General features: G+C 35.6%; 3 protein-coding genes across 4 annotated transcripts; 2 read left to right on the forward strand and 1 right to left on the reverse strand.

Annotated features, from left to right (window-relative positions):
- Positions 1-402: 402 nt before the first annotated feature.
- Positions 403-7,478, forward strand: LOC129241392 (transmembrane 9 superfamily member 3). Its single transcript, XM_054877680.1, has 8 exons — positions 403-766; positions 820-1,015; positions 1,068-1,429; positions 1,489-1,620; positions 1,696-1,862; positions 3,507-3,941; positions 6,659-6,889; positions 6,958-7,478. Exons 1-8 carry the CDS (start codon positions 683-685, stop codon positions 7,100-7,102), a joined length of 1,752 nt encoding a protein of 583 aa, XP_054733655.1. The 5' UTR covers positions 403-682; the 3' UTR covers positions 7,103-7,478.
- A 1,472-nt stretch (positions 7,479-8,950) lies between these two features.
- Positions 8,951-9,509, reverse strand: LOC129243071 (uncharacterized). Its single transcript, XM_054880166.1, has 3 exons — positions 9,461-9,509; positions 9,211-9,396; positions 8,951-9,159 (listed from the first exon to the last, which is right to left on the reverse strand). Exons 1-3 carry the CDS (start codon positions 9,478-9,480, stop codon positions 9,042-9,044), a joined length of 324 nt encoding a protein of 107 aa, XP_054736141.1. The 5' UTR covers positions 9,481-9,509; the 3' UTR covers positions 8,951-9,041.
- A 5,270-nt stretch (positions 9,510-14,779) lies between these two features.
- LOC129240215 (serine/arginine repetitive matrix protein 2) lies at positions 14,780-21,424 on the forward strand. Of its 2 annotated transcripts, XM_054875863.1 has the most exons (5): positions 14,780-15,357; positions 15,419-15,556; positions 15,662-15,875; positions 15,935-19,510; positions 20,094-21,424. In XM_054875863.1, exons 1-5 carry the CDS (start codon positions 14,994-14,996, stop codon positions 21,337-21,339), a joined length of 5,538 nt encoding a protein of 1,845 aa, XP_054731838.1. In that variant the 5' UTR covers positions 14,780-14,993; the 3' UTR covers positions 21,340-21,424. The 2 variants fall into 2 exon arrangements, with proteins under 2 accessions (XP_054731838.1, XP_054731837.1); XM_054875862.1 differs by having other exon boundaries at positions 15,419-15,875.
- The last annotated feature ends 821 nt before the right edge of the window (positions 21,425-22,245 follow it).

The raw sequence follows: 22,245 nt of genomic DNA on the forward strand, positions 1-22,245 counted from the left end.
AGCAGGCAATGGCAAACCTCCGAGTGTATTTCTGCCATGAAAAAGCTCCTCATAAAAATATCTGCCGTTCGGAGTCGGCTTGAAACTGTAGGTCCCTCCATTTGTGGAACAACATCAAGACGCACACCACAAATAGGAGGAGGAGCTCGACCAAACACCCAGAAAGGGTGTACGCGCCAATTATATATATATATATATATATAATCTTTTTGCTATAAAAACCTATTAAAATGATTGTGCTCACTCTGATATTCTTTGCAATCTGATAAATATAAATCATTAGTTTGTAATGAAATGTATAATTTTATACGATGAGCTGACAACCCCGTTCGATAGCCGTTTTTACTTGCATCTCTTACCGGGCGATAATTCAATTTATCGAGTTATCGTATTTGCATTGAATTTTCAATACGTGTATTGTATCCGACTGCGTATAGACTACGTTTTATGTTACGCCACTTAAGTCATTAGTATTATTTTAAAAGTTTGTATAGCTAACGATTTGGCATTCACACTATATGACCACTGCAAAGGGCTATAAATATTGTTGAAGAAAACGATTGTATATGGGTTCGTAACATTCCCAGCATTTGAGTTGGCTAGAAGGCCGTGTTATATGGATGTGAAAAATCTGAATCTATAGAAGATATATTGTTTGAATCTTTATAACAAATACATTGATATGTGGCCAAGCCAAGTGCTCACGTTTTGCTTTGTACTAATATTAAGCGCCTGGTGTACGTACGCAGACGAACATAATCACAAGGTAAGAAGGAATTTAAATGTTACATTGATTATTATTAATCATATTTATTTTAGTATAATGACCGTGAAGAGGTGGTGCTCTGGATGAACACAGTTGGCCCGTACCATAATAGGCAGGAGACATATGCCTATTTTTCCTTACCATTTTGTAGTGGTGCAAAACAAAGCATTTCCCATTATCATGAGACGCTCAGTGAAGCGTTGCAAGGTGTTGAGTTAGAATTTAGTGGCTACGAAATAGATTTTAAAGGTAAACAATTAAAATTCGACTTGATATCAGGTATTAATTGAAAATTATGTAGTTGACGTCTCTCCAACCGTAATATGCATGATCGATCTAACAATTGATAAAGTTAAAGCATTTACATATGCGGTTAAAAACCAATACTGGTATCAAATGTATATAGATGGCTTACCGATTTGGGGCGAGGTTGGGAAAAAGGACGACCAGGAAGAAAAGTATTATATTTTTACACACAAAAGATTTGAAATTGGTTACAATGGTCAACAAATAGTTGACGTAACTTTGCACAACGATAAAAAAGAGTTGCTAATACCAGGTTCTAAAATAAAGTTTTCTTATGAAGTAAACTGGAAACCAAATTCGGTGGAATTTAAAAATCGATTCGACAAATATCTGGACCCAAAATTTTTCCAACATAGAGTGAGTAGGATTTATTGCAGCTTTTTAACCAAAGTTTTGACAAAAACAAATATTTACAGATCCACTGGTTCAGTATTTTTAATAGTTTTATGATGGTAATATTTTTGGTTGGATTGGTTTCTATGATACTTATGCGTACGTTACGCAAAGACTATGCACGATACAGCAAAGATGAAGAAATGGATGATATGGTAAGTTATGGTTAACACGTCGGTATGAAATTGGGGGGGGACAATTACATCGCTTATTTATATTCCAATGTTCAGGAACGTGACTTGGGTGACGAATACGGCTGGAAACAAGTTCATGGAGATGTCTTTCGGACCCCTCCACATGCTTTGTTATTTTCTGCTATGATCGGAGCTGGTTGTCAATTAATTTCCGTAGTGCTCGGTGTCATCTTATTTGCGATTGTAGGTGAATTATATACAGAGTAAGTGTTCTTATCTTATACCTTTAATACTCCTATCAAGCTTAAGGTTTTTATAAAATATTTTACCACGAGAAAAAATGTATATTTTCATTTACACGAATGTATGCAATAATTAAGTATTCAATATAACAGAAGCAACAAATAATTATTGTTTTTCACCAATTTGTTTTCAGTCGAAAAGTTAAATTTTCACTTTTATTTTTTAGGTCGAAAATAAAAGATATAATATGAATTTAAATTTCATATTTTTTGAGATTGTAACTCCAGAGTAGTTTTTAATAGTCTGCTTTTAGTAAAAACATGATGTGTTCTTATGAAAATGTTAACAGCTATTTTCCATTAAAAAAAATTGTACTTAGGCCGAAAAAAAATTCAAATTTTAACTTTTATATTTGACCAAAAAATAAAAGACAAACTTTAACTTTAAAAATATCGGTCAAAAAATAACGGTTAATTGCTGACTTTTTTGAAAAAGTTCGAACAAATTTAAATCATATATCGGGTGTTTTTTAAGGGCTTGAGAATTTAAAATGATAATACAAAATATAATTATTTTTCGAATGAATGACATGGTCCATTCGATCAGTCCAATTTTTGCTTACTTTTTCCATTAAATCTGAATAATAAATCTAAATGAGTCCAATCAGCAAAAAATGGACGCAAACGATGGTCATTTGGCTTCAATTCTTGCCGGAACTGAATTTGATAGGCATGCAAGCCAAGATCTTACATTAGATTTGCCACGTAGTCGAAGGAAAAAAGCCAATAAGTTGAGTACTACGACGAATCAACATTTCAATACAGTAGGTTCTGTTTTTATGCGGTAGATACGTTCCGCAAGAAACAGCATAAAGAAAAAACAGCATAAAAAAAGCTACTAGTTCTATAGTAAAACTATAGATACGTTTCAAATGCTAAAACCGCATAAATCTGAAATAATCGCATAAAAAAGGGCACTAGTCCCATATTATTACTATAGACACGTTCCATAGACCGCATGAATCTGAAATAATTAAATAAAATCGCATAAACAAAATATTGTATCTTTGAAAATTATATCTTTATATATCTTCTATACTTGTAGGGTTAGCATTTCTGATGCAATCTGTGATGAGTTTTTGCTTAGCTGGTTTAGAATCTTGTTTATATGTACAATTCCCCATAGGTCGACATGCATTTTGTAATTTAAAAAAAAACCGCACTATTTCAAAACCGCATAAAAAAAAGCCGCATAAAAACAGAACCTACTGTACTTCGTTCTATGAACTTCGCGAACAGGTTTTTTCTTATAAAGTAAATTTCCACAATACGGGAGCATTGTTCTGGCGTTAAACGAAATGTCAACACAGTTTGTTATTCTCAACTGTCAAACCAGAGTTACCGATATCGATAGTTCTCATGCAGCTAAAAAATCATCCGATATGATTAATATATTCGACAAAAAAATAAAAGTCAAACTTAAACTGTTATTTTTGATTACAAAAAAAAAGACCGAAAGCATCGCATTGCTATATACAAATTTTACCGACCGACCGACTTTTTGAATTGAAATTTCGAAAATAACTTATTTTTGATACCTGGCGAAATTCTTCTAACGATAGTTTACTCCAATTGTATTATATATAAAATTTATTTTATTTAAAGGCGTGGGTCGATGCTATCTACTGCCATATTTGTATATGCAGCAACATCCCCTGTCAATGGTTACTTTGGGGGTTCGTTATATGCTCGACTTGGCGGCCGAATGTGGATCCGCCAAATGCTAGTGTCTGCATTCATGGTGCCAGTGTTTGTTTGCGGAACGGCCTTTCTCATTAATTTTATTGCTATTGGTTACCATGCATCACGCGCTATACCTTTTGGAACAATGATTGCCGTTACATGTATATGCATCTTCGTTGTTCTGCCGTTAACACTAGCAGGAACTGTGGTAGGACGTAATTTAGATGGGCAACCAGACCATCCTTGCCGAGTAAATGCAGTACCTCGTCCAATACCCGAAAAAAAGTGGTTTATGGAACCGGCTATTATAATTCTTCTTGGCGGCGTGTTACCATTCGGGTCAATTTTTATCGAAATGTAAGTAGCATTTTATTCTTAATATATAAAAATCTCGTGTGACTATGTTCGTTTACGCTAATCGATATGACGATAACGAGACATTTTTTTTTTTAATTTCTTTAGAACTACCTATCTAAAACTACATCCGAGATTGATTTTAGGGCATGATAGATGGCATCATTATTTATATATATTTTTAAATGAAATTTGTCTGGCTAATTTCTGGAACGGGCCAATGAAACTTTATGTGTGTTTGTATAGTTGGCTCCCATTTGAGAGTTAGGATACTTTTGGAACCGACGTTAATTTGTCCTCGCAATGCCCTCAATATCTTTCCTTTCTAATAGGCATAAAAAACTCAATTCAGTATTTCTTTCTTTGCTAGCAGGATGCTTCTTAATATAATATACATATACAAATTCCGTGTTACTATGCTCATTTACGCATACAAAATTGCATACATATGCATGTTCATGTTATGAAGAAATATTTGGTACCTATATGCAACTAACATATCGGGCACAGCTTCAAAACAGGTACAACTCAAAATTAAGAATATGTGGAACTTGCTCATTGTTAATCTGTCTACTAGTACGCAAAACTATAACTCATATTTGTTTTTGTAAATTACCGAGATCAATCAATTGCTCCTCTAGTGGCGAAATAAGTGGTATGTTGTTGTTGTTGTAGCAGCATAAACATTCCCCATACTTACACAGGGGAATGCTGCTGGAGTGACAGTCCTTGGCCGGATATAAATCCGGGTCGTTTCGGTAACGTAGAACCGACTGTCGTGGAAACGAAATAAGTGGTATAATGTCGCACGCTTTGAAAACAGGGGTGTTGAAGGCGTATCCATTCCTAAAACTGAAAACTGAACCCACCGGAAGCTAATATTTTTTAAGTAAATTATTATTAAAATTTGGTACCTAATTTTTGTTCGTTTTTTTTATTTTAATTTAATTTTTATTGAAATATTTTTAATACAAATATAAAAATGAGAGAAAATATGTTATCCAAGGCCCCTATTTGACATCTCCACCAAGTTTGATTAAATAAATCATTAAATTTTGAGTAAAATTGCTCATGAGGCATTACACCAAAATTAATCACTGTTTTTTGTATTAGCATAAACTTTCCCTAAAGTGAATTCGTTGCTAAACTGACAGTCCTGGCCGGATATAAATCCGGGTCGTTCCGGTTACATAGAACTGACTGCCGTGGGAAAGTATCAATTCATCTTTCGTTGTTACGGATGACACTGTACTGCAATTGGCAAACATTTCATATTTTTTGTTGTGTTGTGATACTCGAAGTGCGTTGATCTCAACCGGTTATTGAAAATATACCTTTTTTTAAGTTTCAAATCTTTCTGCACATCACTCCCGGACATTCAACTGTGCAGGCACACTCAATTATTTCAATGGTTCTCACTGACATATATATGTGCATATATGTATGTATTTACGCAGACATGACATGTAAATTTACTTATATTTTAACATTTTAAAAGCGGTCGTCTTCGGCAGGCAATGACAAATCTCTGAATGTATGTCTGCAATGAAAAAGCTCGTCATAAAAAACCATCTACCGTTCATAGGCGGCATAAAACTGTAGGACTCTTCAATTATGAAATCATACAAAAATGGTTTAAGCGCCAATTATTTAAAATTTTAATGTTGACTAACTAAATCAACTTTCAAATATACAATAACAGTCGTAAATTATCCACCTGAATTTCTAAATTCAATTGATATATCAGGACAATCGGTTTTACGTCACTGGAACGATCCGGATTAATGTCTGACCAAGCACTGTCACTCCAGCAGCATTCATGTTATTTAAGCAACCATTTTTCAACTGTTACCACTTACCCCAATGATACATCATACACACACATATCCTGTTCAAATGGCTTCAATTTCCAATTCGTTTGACACTCGCAATTCCCATCAATAAATCTCAAATGCAGACAATGTGGATTTGTGGTCTGGACTTAGAAAGCCCAAGTTTTTCCCTTGACCGATTGTACCAACACTCACGTCTGGGCTAACTATCGAATATCTTCATATTGCCAAAAGATGGATTAACTAATAATATTTTTCATCGAATTGCTTTACTTTAAATTTGAATTAATTAATATTATTTAAAATAACAATATTTATTTTATATTCAACCTTTATTTAAGAAATTTAATTTCCTTTATTATTACCCCTAAATATGAAAAGAATAAAATATGGAGTATGCATATCAAAAGTGTTTTCTATGGATTGTATGCATGCGAAAATTTCTCACCTTTTTCCGCAACTTCAAGGAAACAATCATAGTCCATCCTCTACATATTTAATTGTATCTTCACTATAAAGCATTAACAAGAAAAATGTGATCAATTTGACACCAGACTTTACCCTGGCTGATGAAATGAAACGCCGAAAAAATATAGATGATGCATCTGACTTCTTTGTGTATCCTATACAGTTCAAATGCATCAAATATCTGACAACAGTGAAATTAGATAAAAAGCGATCACAAAAAGTACAATCCACATGTGTAGCAGTATAACTGTCGGGGCTTTAGTACCTGTTTAAAAAATTTCAGCTAGAAACCTAAAAGTTAGAAAAATACATATAAATTTCACAGTTTTGTATATTAAATTAAATTCAAGAGTCATGGAGTATATGTTTCCGTAATGGTGTTAAGTTGTATAGTATATTCATGTATCTATTATTTTTCAGGTACTTTATTTTCACCTCTTTTTGGGCATATAAAATTTACTACGTTTACGGTTTTATGCTTCTGGTGTTTACCATATTAATGATTGTAACGGTGTGCGTTACTATTGTATGCACTTACTTCCTTTTAAACGCAGAGGACTATCGGTGGCAATGGACAAGTTTTATGTCTGCTGCTTCGACTTCCATATACGTTTACGCGTATTCATTCTACTATTTCTTCTTTAAAACAAAGTAAGTACTAATTTCTGAGGAATAGTTTATCTTACTACTCATGTATTTTTTCTTTGTTTTTGTTTCAGAATGTATGGTCTTTTCCAAACTGCTTTTTATTTTGGCTATATGGCACTGTTCAGTGGCGCTCTAGGAATTATATGTGGCACAGTCGGCTATTTGGGCACAAGCTTATTTGTACGAAAAATATACTCTAATGTTAAAATAGACTAGACTACATATATTTATATCTTATGCAATACTTTGGTCTAATGTAATTCCTAAATTCGTCTTATATTTAGTACTTTGATTAGATTATTTTTTTTTTTAATCAAACTAATTAAATGTTATCTTCTTAGTAGCAACAATGAGTTAAATATTTATTGAAACTAATTGTTCACTGCAGAAATCTCGCCACCACTAAAATTCAATGCAAGATGTATTTATATGAAATATATATTGAAGAAAGAAAGAAGAAAAATTGTATATTGTAAATTTTCAAAAAATATTTGATTGTATGTAGGAGTGACTGACCAAAAAGTCGTAACATGAAATTTAATAGATAAATACATATTTATATAATTTAATTTATATAGTATTATCACTGAAATCCGTTGTTTTTTATATTAGCGTCAAACGTTTCCTGTTTATTTCGGGGGAAACTTTGTTATGGAGTTTCATTCCTTACATACATCACATACATACGTAATTGGCGCGTACACCATTTTTGGATATTTGGCCGAGCTCCTCCTCTTTGTGGTGTGCGTCTTGATGTTGTTCCACATATGTCTTAGCTGGATATAAAACCAGTTCGTCTCTTAGCGTAGAGCCAATGTTGCCAGAATAGTCAGTATGTGAGTTGAGTTCCTCGATTTGGAGAGTTGGAGTAAAGAGTAGCCTCGGTAAAATTGAACATTTTTATTTCACCCAATCAGCCCTTAGGTATATCACTAGCCCATGTCGATTATAAATAAAAATAAAAAAAAAGTTTTGTAAACAATACAGAACGGATCACGAATTCTCGACCCTCAATTGTCAAATTATATTCTTTAATTAACAATTTTTGAATTATTATTCTAAATAAATTCTAAATTATTATATTAAATCGAATATTGTAGAATAAAATGCAATTCGAATTAACTCTTTCATACAAATCAAAACATCAAGAAAATACGAAACTTAGAACTTTATGACAGCTTCTAAAAATGTATTTGCCGTTTTATTAATTTAAAATATTTTCGTTTTATTTACGTCTTTGAAGTAAGCAAATGTATTTCGAGAATTTTGCATTAGGAGCAAACACAAAAGCTTAGTTTGACACCCATAAAAAATGCATCATTGTCAGGTTTAGAGCTAATAGGCATCTTCTATTCGCCATTTCCCCATACTCGCCCGCGGCGAATCTTACTCGATGACTTTGTTGTAGCTTTGGCATGCAAGTTTTTTGTTAAGTTAATCGAGCATAGAGATAGCGAGCGGGGAAATGACGAATAGAAGATGCCTTATATTCAGTGACAACTGCACTTTGACAACCCTTAATCTGTTGTTACATTTCGGAAGTAGGAAGAAAGGGAAAGAGTGTATGTAGTAGAAATAGTACGCAAAGTGAAAAATATGTAAGTACATAAATAAGTTTTATTAATTTATTTTTAATTATTCCTATAAGGGTTTTAATAGAAATATTGAGGAAAATATTTAAACATATGCATTGTTAATTTAACTAATCTAAATCAGTGCTAAAACTAAAAGATCACTCAAAACTAAAGTGAAACTATTTGGATTCTTAATCCTTTTTTTTATTTTAAACTAACGGACCCGAGAGACTTCGTTCTGTCAAATAGATTATGAATGTGGCAGTTTATATTTCGACCTTAAGACGTTTTTACTCTGCTGACCCTCGCACACCGCCCTATCATCATGGTGACGGTTCTGTTCAGGAGATTTAAAGAAAAGGGTCAGCTCGGGTGACCTAAGTATATTCGCTTCCACCAACTTTGGCCCCCCTTTTGGGACCCACTAAAAACTCCGACTGGGAAGTCTGCCAGAGGGCTTGAAACTAAGAGGGGAACTTAAGGTTCAAACCTGATTGAAAAATAATCTTAAGGGATAGTGGGAACCTAAAGGTGACATATATTTATAAAGAGGGTTCTTCAATAACAAAACATAGAGATAATTAATTATCTATTATTATTATTATTATTAACATTAAAGATAATAAATGCTTTTTAACGCGGTTTGTTTGACAGATGCAACGACGTGAAAACTGATGTAATTTATGTCGCGTTCTGAAACTAAAACAAAAGAAAGAATATAACGAGTCCAATCAAATCTATAGCTCTTACATGTTTTGACTTTTCAATTTGGTCGAGTTCACGATATTATCACTTTTGTGTGAACGCATTAGATCCTCCAACGCGAACAACCACACACACGAACGCGCAATATTTGTATGGGAAAAAGAAAAGGGCTGTTTTAGGGTTTTCCCGGAAATTATTCGAATTTTTCTCGCCGTAAAAACCATCCTTGGACTTCAACGAACATAAAAAAAGAATTGTTAAGATTGGTCCATGCGTTGTTGAGTTATGCGCTTACCAACATATTTTGCGATTCATTTTTATATTATAGATTATATAAAATGTAATATTGTATAATAATTTATATTTTGTTTGTATTTTATTCGAATACATTTATTTGAACAAACTGGTACTGAAGCGATAAATAAAACGCCTTAGTTATAGTGGAAACTCTATAGAGAAAAACCACTTTTATTGCATCTTATATTCAAAATCACAGCAAGATGCGTTTGATGATGTAATAAGAAATATCTCAATGACAAATAATATATCTATTCAATTTATACAAGTTGTATATGTTTATTTTGATCACACACATATTTAGCACGGATTCAATAAGTGCCATCTTTCTTCAAACACGTGTTCAAATATTTAAAGCGAAAGTGCATTCGGCAGTTAAAAAAAGCTTCTGCACGTCTTCATCATATATAATTTTCTGCGTGCCAAAATAGATTTTTCGTAATAGATGTATCGTCGTGCATTTCGCTTCCATTCAATTTACCAAACGCTGCTTCCAAAAGCTTAATTTTTCTTAAAAAATCAGCGTATGGTTCAACGAATGCCCTCTTGGAAACCGTGTCGACTCATGTAAACGAAGGCTCATTGGACACATTCGCTTAATTTTACCTTTCGGATGATATAGCCGGCAACATTTGAACACAGTGGACCCGCTCGGGAAGGGAATACTTTTGTTGTACAAATGGTTGTACGCCTTTTCGCATTATTCTCCAATTTTCAAACTTGCCGTTCTGTGAAAATTGAGTTGACGTTTTTTTCCAGTCTGTTTTCAATCAGTCTGAGTACAAGCGTTGAAAAATGGAGAATCGGATTGTATAGGCGCATTCCAAATACTTAAAACTTTGACAGGCATTGATAGAGCATCACTGAAAAGTTTAGCTCTTTTCCGATCCGACCCATACCATGCTCTGAAGCTTAGTCAGACATGGCCGCACTGTCGATAGGGCGGCCCTCGATCCCACGCAACCGCTACATATGTTATCTTAAGCCTAATTATCATGATGTACATCGATTTCAGGGTACAGCCTGAGGATTTCCCTATTAATCCTTTCTTTTCAATAGTTGCTTTAGCCATGGACGTATCAGCATTTTTTTCCAATTAAGCTTGGCGTCCAGTATAAGGGCAAGGTATTTAACTTATTTGACCATTTCAATAACGACTCGGTACATAGTAGTTTCTCTCATTCCTGGCAATGGTCTTCTAGTGAAGACAATGATGTTTGTTTTGAAGTAATTTATATTTAGATCCCCCTCAGCACACCATCTCTTCGTCACCATCTACATCGCAAGGGACATTCTCAAATTTACCTCTTGCATTGATTACAACGTAATTCGCGTATGTCGTCAACAAATAGACTCCACTAGGTGTAGTAGATTTATTTCTCCGCCTTGCTGTAAAACCACTAGGCGATCTTATTCCCCTTGTAATGATCAGCCCATCTTATGGTTTCTGAGTAGTCCAGTACAGGAGACCTTGTAGATCGAGTGCAGTGCTCCGGAGCGAGTGTATATGTCATCAGTCTTTATGATACCTAATTTAATATCAACTCCCTCCTTAGCTATGTATTTACTATGGATCTTTCACACAACAGCGGTTGAGGTAATCGCCTCACAGAGTTCTCAAAAAATATCTCACTGCCTTACTAATCTCCTTACTATATTTAGCTATTCATCCCGGCAACTTATTAATTGTAATTGGGCTTGCAGCTATGGAAAAAAAAGCTAATTGTTATGCAAAACAATCAGAAAATGTCTTCCAACCAAAATGGTGTTACACTTCCAGATGTCACCAATATTTCTACCTAGTCGAACAGGCTACTCAAGACGTAAATCTTGGAAATCAAGAATAAGGTACAACATCCAGATCAAAAGAAATCACCGGTTCAGATTATACCACTCCGAAAATGCTAAGAGAGCTGCCACTGTGGAACTGTATGATTGGACGAGGTCATGAATATGTGTGAAATGATAGGACAAAACTCTGCTGCCGAGTCCCCTGTTACGTGGCAGCCGAAGTTACTCGCTCAATCTGATTTTTCACCATAGCTGATGGTCAAGCCTGGTAATCTATCGGCCTTGCTGTTTGGGTCTACACAAATCTATAAAACTTTATATGCCTTATGGTTGGTATAATAAAGAATGGAGATATGAAAGGTCTTCGACATAATTATATTTTTCTGCATGGGGTTGATACACTATCATCCAAACCCATTCACTTCAGGAATTTTCAAGTGCTTAATAACGAACGTACAATCTGGTGAAAAAATTCTATCAACTTCATACCAGGCTCCCAGATATGGCTTACTGATGGTTCGAAATTAAAAAATGGTAGGACAAAAATCGATTCCATGGTTTTTTACCCAACAATCTTTCAGGATGAAATAGATACCATCGAGGTATGTGGAAGGAAATTTCTGCGTAGGAAAATGGGAAAAATCCACATTTACCATACCTACTTTCAGATAATCAGGCGAATTTGAAAGCAGTTGCAAAAGTTGCTAATAATCACCTCAAAAATGGTAAATTACTGCCTGAACCTTTTTAACACGTTAGGAAACTTCAATACAGTACTATTAGGTTGGGTTCCTGGACAGGAGGGATATGCAGGAAATGAAATGGCTGATCATCTAGTTAAAAAAGAGGCGAACATGCCTCTAATTGGTCTTAAGCCGTTCTGCGAACTTATAAAAACCACATTAACGCATTTCTCACAAAATGGGAATAGAAGAAATTCGTTGAACACTGGCGAAATTCTATCTGTCAGCGATAAGCGAAATAGTTCCTAACGCCGGACAAAGGAACTGCTTATAAGCTTCTCTCGCTCAGCAGAATAGAATAGACTTTTAACTGGCTACTTTATAGGTCACATGTAGGTGCATCCATATAAACTGTCGAAAAATAAATCCCAGAATACGCTAAAACTCTTAAAAAGCCTTAAAATATAGGTCTTTGCACAAAGCCCGATGTGCGCAGTAGCCTAATAATATTATTAATAATTATCTCATTCGCTCGGTATTATTGCCACTTGTTTCGCGAATATACGTGATTTCTCACAGAGCGCTCTCTCTCCAATCCAGTTTTGGAGAAGACCCTTTCTTTCTTTGTGGATTATAAAGAAGTACCAAATTACCTTCGCTAAATCCTTCTGAGTTCATAGCTCGATCAAATCGATGTTTCATCTTATTACTCATTAGCTGGGTATGTTGCCTCACACGATTATGTAATTCATTCATGTCACCCTGCAGTATTTCTTAATAACTACCTTCGTCCATTACAGGAGCGAAACCTTTTTCGACCGCTAAATCACCCGCAAGTCCGACAACGCTTCGAAAGATGGTCCTTGCGGGGGCTTGGCTAGTAGTTTCATGTCCCACTACCTTTCGCAAGCGGCCCTCCAGAGCGCGATTTAATCTTTCGATCATTCCATCTGATTGGGAATAAAAGGGTGTTGTGCGTGGACTGTAGACTCGAAGTTTCTTCCTTGTTCTGAATATAACTTCAAACCGAGCCACCCAGTTCTGCATAAAAATCTTAACAATGATTCTGGCCTCTTGGTTTGGTACAGCAGTACAGCATATACTTCTGGGCACTTGCTGAAGTAGACCAATTTGGAATCCATTCTCTCCAATTCACCGCTGCTTAATCTTCCCCAGAGTGTTAGTTATACCCAGATGACCGCCGCTTGGCCTATTGTAGAATTTTAGGGCTATTTTCCACAGGACTTTCTATCGACGTTTAGTTTCAGCTGGTCTCTCTCCAATGTCATCTCGCTTGACCTCTGGCAGCTCGTCAGTTCCATCTGAAATATTTGTTGCCTGTTGTCACTCCTATAACGTCTCTCTATAGCTGCTATTAGAGTGTCATAGTTACTCCGATCGGCTTCTGCCTGCAATATTTCGGCGGCGAAACTCTTAAGTGAGTCAACCAAAGAAACGACTTTATATGCAGTTATTCAGTGAATTGTTGTTGTTTTGAACTGGAGCTTTCACTGCACCTACTTCAGCCTAAATCATTTGCAGTTTGCGACATTATGTGTGTCTTTTGTGATTCCAGCTGTGATACACATATGCCCTGCTTTTCCGGCTACGAATTTATACGGCGGCCGCTATATCCGAATGGGTTGAATTGTGACTACCATTCGGAATTCAGAGAGAACGTGGGTTGGAATCTCGGTGAAACACCAAAATGTAGAAAAAGTTTTTTCTAATAGCGGTGATCCATCGGCAAGCAATGGCAAACCTCCGACTGCATTTCTGCCATGAAAAAGCTCCTCATAAGAAATATCTGCCGTTCGGAGTCGGCTTGAAATTGTGGGTCCCTCCATTTGTGGAACAACATCAAGAGGAAAGAGAAGCTCGGAAAAACACTCAGAAAGGGTGTACGTGCCAATTATATGTATATATGTAAATACATATATATATATATTTATCTGAAACGAAAACTCCGCGAAAATTTCTGATATCTGTGATGACATTTCCGCTGATATTTACGACGAGTTTTAAGATAACTGCGATGGTAGTTGCAGCCCCTGTGATGACATTGGCAATGATATTCGTGGCAACATTTGTGATATTGCAGTCATCATCACATTCATGTTTACTTTGTGTTGCTTATATGCCTGTGTTTAACAACTATCATAATTTCTAGATGTCTCGTGCATCTCGTTATTTCTGGCAACTGCGGTCTTGCAGTCTGGTATTCATGCATCTTATTTACTCTGTTTTTTTTACCAGTTGTTTCGCGAATATTCGTGATTTGTCACAATATATAAATGCTTAAATGTATATAAATGTTAATTAACTGTCAGTCAACAAAGCGGCCACATTTCTCAACAGAAAGGCTAATTTAGCTAAAGTACATCCAAATTTAAAAAATATATAGGGATGCATGTCCATAAACTCCAAATAAAAGTGGTTTTTATAGTGAGTTAAAGGAAAATAATTTGTGTATCGCTTAATTAAAACGGCCGCGACTGAATCATTTTCGAAAACTCAAACAAACGTTCAATTTATAACTTTTTGTTTTGTTTTTCAATAGTTGCGCAGGCTTGTGACCTTGTGGTATAGTGATCACAGTGTTTCCCTTAATTGAGATGGGTTGAACTTTGGTATTCAGAATACCAAAACACACAAATTGTGACAAATATCTCAACTGTAACCGCGGCGAATTTCGTGAAGAAGTATTGTGAATCGAAATTAAAAATTGACAACGTAGCCCCTCAGTTACAAATGATTTCATGTATGTTATCGATATTTTCATAGAGTTGTCACAAAAGGAAAAACTTCGATTTTATCTATCCTTATGTGCATTTTGATATATAAGAGTTTTCATTCTGGGTAGATTATCGGAAACGCTAGAAGTATAATTTTTCAATAGGATATAACATTTCGGTTTTGAAAATATAAGTGCATAAACTAACAAAGTGTGTATTACAATATACTACATGAAAGCACAAAAGTAATTAGTGATAAGCTGGATTTATTCGGCAACGTCGTTGTGTTTATATATAATACATAAGTTGCGCGATTAAAAGCATGTCTGTATTTAGCTGGAAAGAGGACAGTATCAAGACAAATTTATTAATGGAGGAAGGTGATAGCAGCTTAGAGCCAGGTGAGGTGAAAACTCCTCCACATGGCATTGAAACAACAAAACCGAAAGTAGCCGAGGAAACAATAAAAATGAAATGCAATACATCCCATTATTTACCTCACTCTAAATCTGCGTCTAAACAAGAGATCGACAAATGCGCGGAGAAAGTTCGGGCTATACTCGAAATAGACGCGATGAAACGCAAGGAGGAATTGGAGCGTAGAAAAGAGCAAAAGTCTGAGGCCTCATTGCTCAACAGTACTGCAAGAAAAAAGGACCATAAGAAACATAAAATTCAGAAACGAGGTATGAAATTATTTGCTATATTGTTAAAATATCAAAATATATATATTTTTTTACAACACAGAGCCCAAAAATGTGAGCCTTGGTGAAAGTAAAACCGAAAAAATTAAAGATGCTGTCATAACAAAAACTAAAAACAAGAAAAGTAAACACGAAGACCATAACAGCTATTCTAGGCACCCTACTGCCGAGACATGTGAAAGTATGCGACCCATTCGCAGTGCTACGTCACTGTCAATGTTACCACAGTTGAATTTTGTTACAGCAGTGTCTAACGCATCGCCTAATTTTTCTCGTCGATTTTCAGACTTAAATAATCCTACAACTTATCGTTCATTTAATCCATTTATGAGGAATTACCGCACTGATTTTCGCCATAGAGGCAACAATTTTGTTACACACAATCGTACACGTTTCTCGAGATACCGTTCCCAGTATATTTCTGGCTCATTTCATGCACCTGCAGAAGAACCAAATCATTCATCACCTCCACATAACAATGTACCATATTCTCAATTGTTGTAAGTCTAGAAAACATTTTTAATAAAAATTACTTTATAATTAACAACTCTTAATTTAGGTGGACCAAAACAAAGCCATCTATATCTTACGCATTAAATCTACATGAGCACGATGTAGTACCATACAAGAGGAATAGTTCGGAGATCAGTGTTCAGAAAAAGAAAAAATATAAAAAGTCGAAGGAGCGGGAAGGGAGCAATAAATCAAGTCCAAAGAGTAGTCGTAAATCAAGTAAAAGGAAGAAAATCAGAAAAATCCGTGAAACCTTGCAGCCAGTAAAGAATCAAATGATTTCTCCAAGTCACGAGTCAGCCGTTCTAACAACTGATAATAGGGTATATACAACTGCTTTTGTAAACAAAGCAACAGAAAACTCGGATTGCACGGCGAAAAAAGGCGATACTCCAAAGCAATGCTCTATTATACTATATGAATCTGATAAAGCAATTTCAGAACGTTTAGAATCTAAAACAGAACACTCGAAGTTGGTAGATAAAGCTAGCGGGGACTCGGCTAGATCACAGGTACTGGATATGTTCGCAAGTTTAACTCCACCGAAGCAAAAATCGCCACCCATAGATTTTAAGATCTCTTTAAACACTTCATCGAACTTACAAATAACAAACAAGCTCCAAGAAATTCAAGATCGCATTGACAAACTACTTGAAGACGATGAGCTTAAACTGGAAGCCATACAGGCAACTAAGGATAAATTATTACAAAAATCCCGAGAGCATGCAGAAAATATCAATTCAAGCAAATCTTCAAAGCAAACTAAGATTTTAAGTCCTTTAAATAATAGTTTGCCCTTAAATATCGTTAAATCACATGATAAATTAATAGATACTAGTTTTGTGTCTAAATCTTCCTTTAGTGCTAAATCGAAAGACAAATCTCCATTAGATATTTTCAGTGATACTAAAAAGGATAATCGAAAACAATATACAAAAGGAGAAAAAGAATTGACAGCTACTAAAACCTTACATTCCAAAATTCTGCACAGCACAACTCCCAACGTAAAACAGCGAAACGAAAAACGTTCTATAAATACAAAAGTGAAATCTAGCAAGAATAAAATATTCGTATTGAAAAAAGATTTATTGGAAGATTCTCCTAGTAATCTTACTAATTCTACAACATGTGCTATGGATGGCAGCCCAGATACCGATGACTACTCGGACAATTGGGAAAATGATGATGAAGAATTAGATATGAGCTCTGCATTTCAAAATATAAATCAATTAGAGTTATCTAAAAATACTAAAAACGTTCATAATATTAAATCTAGTCCATCGTCAAGTTTGATCGATAGTGTAGACTCCGAATCTAATTCAAAAATGCAAAGTACAACTCCTAAAAATTCTCCCCCTCAACAACGGTTATCACCTAAGTTAAGTTACACGCCTAGAGAATCCCCTAAAGCACACATTGACAACCAAGAAACAGACGAATTGCAGCGATTATATAATCAATTCATTAAAAGTGTTGAGAATGCTAATATAAAAATTGAAGAGTCGAATGGAAATGATACGTATATTGAGATAAAAACGGAGAAAGAAAATGAAAACGAGGCGTTATCTGCATCATCCGCCTCCTATTCCTCATCGTCCTCATCAACATCTGACACAAGTATTTCATCATCAGGATCATCCAGTACTACGAGCTCAAGTGATTCCGCTTCAGATGATAGTAATGATACTGACATGCTTCAAAACAATATTTCACATTTTGCTTGTACCGATGAAATCGCAATAGATGACAATAATGCGCCTCCGGATAAAGAGAAAACAAAGCAGTTATTAACTCCGAAAGAAGAATCTAAACCAAATGTCGTAAAAGATTTGAAAAAGTTGGAAAACCTTGAAGCTAACTTATTACGAATACAAATGATGCGTGCTAATTATGATTCAGCTGATGAAATAAGCGACGAATTACTCAAAATGGAAAAGCTTTTTTTACATGAAAAAAATATAATTTTAAATAAGTTTATGGGCACCTCAATAAGCAAATCGGAAAAGAAAGAAAAACAAGATAATGAGTTGGATACTCCAATACAGTCATCAATTGAATCACTACAAACGGCATCATTATCGAAAGGGCAGTTTGTGCAGTCTATGCAAAAGTTGCAAAACAAAGATGATAAGAACCAGGTATCAAATATATTTGATACAAACCGAGAAGTAATTAAATTGACTATATCCCCTGTAAAGTTACCTAAAACGTCTGCTATATTCGAGGCAGACAATGATATGGAAATCACCAAACAAGCAATAGAAACTTGTGAAAAAACGAATTCAGCAGTAAAACCACCAAAGCCAATGAAAGAAGTTGCAATAGTCAAGCCAATAATGGAGACTAAAGAACCGTCATCTGTTCATCATCAGAAACGCCGTCGATCTCCATTGCCAACACATCATGCTCTGCAGTCAAGATCTCGTTCGCGGCGAGGAAGAGTACGTTCACTGTCTGTGAGTCCCTCAAGAAATAATAGCGGACGTTGTGCATCTCCTCAAAGACGTGGTTTTTTGAAACAATCGCGCAACAGAAATTATGAACGGCGGAGTCGAAGTCGTAGCCCTAGTGTTATTCGATCTCTTAGTCGGCGCTCGGGTGATATAAGTCCCAGTTCCCGTAAACGGCGAACGATTTTAAATGTAGACGACCGATCTCGGAAACACTCTCCTCGACGCGATTCTCGCTCCCGCTCCCGGTCACCATCTTCGCCTCACCCTCGACATCGCTCCGATCGATACTCTCGGTCGCCTTTGCCGTTCAAACCACCTTCACCACCCACAGACCCTCATTTATCGCCGCCAAGTAATATACAACGAAGCAGTTTATCACCTGTAAGACGTTTACGTTCTATTTCCCGTTCACCGAGGAAAATAACTGTTTCACCAGCTACTAAATCCCATGAAAGCGACAGGCATCGTTCATTATCGCCAAAGCATAGGCTTTATAAACAGCATTCGTCACAACAAAGCAATACCTCTTATTACTTTAATCATTCACCAAGTCGAATATCCTTGGATGCGCGTATAAATATCGTTCTCAATGGACCGTCATCTAGCCATAATGATAGTAATAGCATCACGACTTACGAAGATTACAGTCAATATGGGCAGTATGGACCCGCTACGTATATGTCGTTACCAAGTGATTCAAATAGCTTTTACACAAATCAATATGTGCCAATGGCAAATACTGGTGCAACAGTTCCACAAAGTAATATCAGCCAGCACACATATTCGAATTTAACTACTATAGGTAATGATGAATCGGAATTATTTTCTTCAATGCCACACCACGTCAACGTGAATGCAACGAACTTCTATTACAATCGATTTGGTACCCAGCCATTTGGTTTAAATCAACCATCACCATTGCTTAAGGAACTTCCAAAAGCTACTGTAGCAGTACAAAAAGGAAATGTCCTTGAAATCGTGCCATGTAGTGACTTGCTTCCCAACAATATAGCAGAAAATACAAATGAAAATGAAAATCATAATAAAAAAGGAAGTTCCAAACAAGAAGATATAGAAGAAGCAGCAAGCTCTAACTCTGAGAAACGCAAACGCAGCATTTTAAAACCTTTGGATGAGGAAACTAATTCCCTGCGAAATGTTTTTGTCGGGTAAGTAAATGTAACACTTATATTTTGGGTTGGTTCACCTTGTAGGGGCAGAAGTCCTTATCAATTTTCGATTTGCATCCTAAGACATGGGTAAACATAGAATTTCGACCTGAAAGTCTATGGTCTTTTAAGGTCTCTTTACAAGACTTTATTTACATATACATATATATTTATATATATGAATTATGATAACTACCCACCAATCAGATTCTCGCCGTATTTTATGTTAAGTTTATTTTTTTATTATGTGGCTACTACCTACTGTCTTGTTTCACAAGTTAAGTATATTACAATAAAATAATGAGGGTATTGATTTTCGAGGAATATTAGTAAATCCCATTAGTTTTTAAAGGACACGGAAACCTGACATATTTCTTTGGGGTATTTTTTGTTGTTCTGAACAGAAAATGCAACAGATACAAAAAGTGCTCGGAAGTACATAGTTTCCGATAATATAAGATATTAGTAAGAATATAGCAATTTTTTTGAATGGTAGTGAGTAAACTTTTATCTCGTATGAGTACGTATGTATTTACATATACAAACTGTTCAGATTTATATATTTTTCTTTTACTTTGTACAGAGCATCAAAGAAGAAGAAAGTGAACTTCGAAGATGGAGTTTTCCCTAACCATAATAGTGACGAAGAAGACCGTAAAGTAATAGAAGCTAAAATACGTGTAAAGATGCGACGATTGAGAAAGAAACTTGGCGTAACACCACCATGTCACAATTTGATCGAAGATAAAGCTCGCAAGGAGAGGCAAAAGGCCGACACCGATAAGAAAGCTCCACCGCCACCTCCAAATGGATTTGCACCGCCAAACTTGGAACAGCCAATTTATTTACGAACTCATACACCAACTCCTCTATTATATTTTCATTTTGACGGAGTTGTACATTCAATGTACGTTTCACAAATGGAAAGACCAATTCCACCTCGCCTTCTTAATCAAAAATGTTTACCATCGAGCAATATTAATGTAGTTTCACAACATACTGATTCGCAATCTCCATTGTACATGCAATCGCCAATTAGTGCGGGAGCTCCACATTTGCATGCAAGTAAAAAAGATCCCATCGCAACATTCACGCGATTGAATCGAACTGAAAATATTTCACCAAAGGCAATTCCTTCAACAACGGCATTGCAACAAGCTGCTGGCAGTCCTAAAATAAACTATAAAATGTATTCTCCAATCGAAAGTATACACCACACAGAAATCGGTAGCTCAGCATTACCGAGTACGTCACCTAACAGCATAAAGGGAAACACTATCCATATAATTTCATCAACGGCGATAGCAAATCATTTCTTGCCGAAGCGTCAGGAATCACCAAAAGATCCTGTTAGTGCCCGTACAAATATGTCAATGGGATTACTACCTGTGCCCACAACTCACCCTTCTATGGCGCAAAATAGTGGAGTTGCACAGCACACGCGTATTCCGGTAATCGGCGTTCCTCCAACAGTAATTCCTAAAGTGGGTTCCTCTATATCAGAACAATTTATGGGTGGATTTGCATCTACAATGATACAAAACTGTCACCAACCAGTAAATAATCAAAATTACTTGGTGCCTCCAATAGTAGCCCACACGAATAATCCACATATGCCCGGTGCTGTACAACAATATTTCAATACACCCGTTCAACGTATGCATAGGCCATTTCAAAATTTTATGGCTCAGCAAGCCCAACCCAGCCCTATTGCGCCAAATTTGCCTATGTATCACATGGTAGAACCCATTGAAACAACAAATGCTGATCTAGATAAATTCGCTAACCCTCAAAATATGGCAATTCCGTACAGTTATAAAGGACCGTAAAAATAAGTGGATATTTTACTAAATTTTTAAAATATATGAATAAAATATATATTATATTTGTAAATTAGTGGGATTACTAGTAAAACGAGTTCTTTATTCAAATTAAAGGTGTACTATACATTTAATCGCCTTAGATTGAACCAATACATAGAATATATTGAAATTATACCCCATACGTGTCATATATTACCCTGGAAATGAACTTATGATAGAAATGTCGATAGGCACTTAACAAAACTTTCCCAAAACAAATTAATATTTTGTTAAATCACCAAATCGATTTTATTACACTTCTGAAAATCTGAACAAAACTTTCTCAGCATTATTAACACAACATGTCTGAAAACATTAAGCGACCTTTACGGCTCTTTTACATGTACATTTCAAAATATGAAGCATGTTACTACACTTTTTTTAGATTTTGCGTAGACTTAAAGGAAACAAAAATTAAATAATATTACTCCTTCTCCCAGGTAGGTAGGGAAAATGAGCTAAGTAGTTGACAATTCCATGTCAGCCGGTTCTACGTATCGGAATGACTCGGGTTTTTCACTTGACACTTGATTCTCTTCGTCTTTCACTCTACACGAAATATCTGACTCCAACTACACATCAGCATGTATTCCACAGAGTGCACAGCACTCACTGCCATAAACACCCAGATCAACGGTGGGCTTAACCAAAATCGACCGAATTGGATAGAATCAGCTGATGGGCTGACGTCACTTGGGATGTGTTAAAACGCGAAAAAATCAATCAATGACAATTCCTTGCTGTCTGAACAATGATTGATTGGATGAGTGTGTGAATATTTTGAATTCGCCTGGCGATAATATTGTTTAGTGATATACGAAAAAAAAATTAACACGATCTTCGCTCATATTGCTTCTTTGCTATTAAGGAACG

This window comes from Anastrepha obliqua, chromosome 3 (assembly GCF_027943255.1).
Source record: "Anastrepha obliqua isolate idAnaObli1 chromosome 3, idAnaObli1_1.0, whole genome shotgun sequence".
In the NCBI taxonomy this organism is placed as follows: Eukaryota; Metazoa; Arthropoda; class Insecta; order Diptera; family Tephritidae; genus Anastrepha; species Anastrepha obliqua.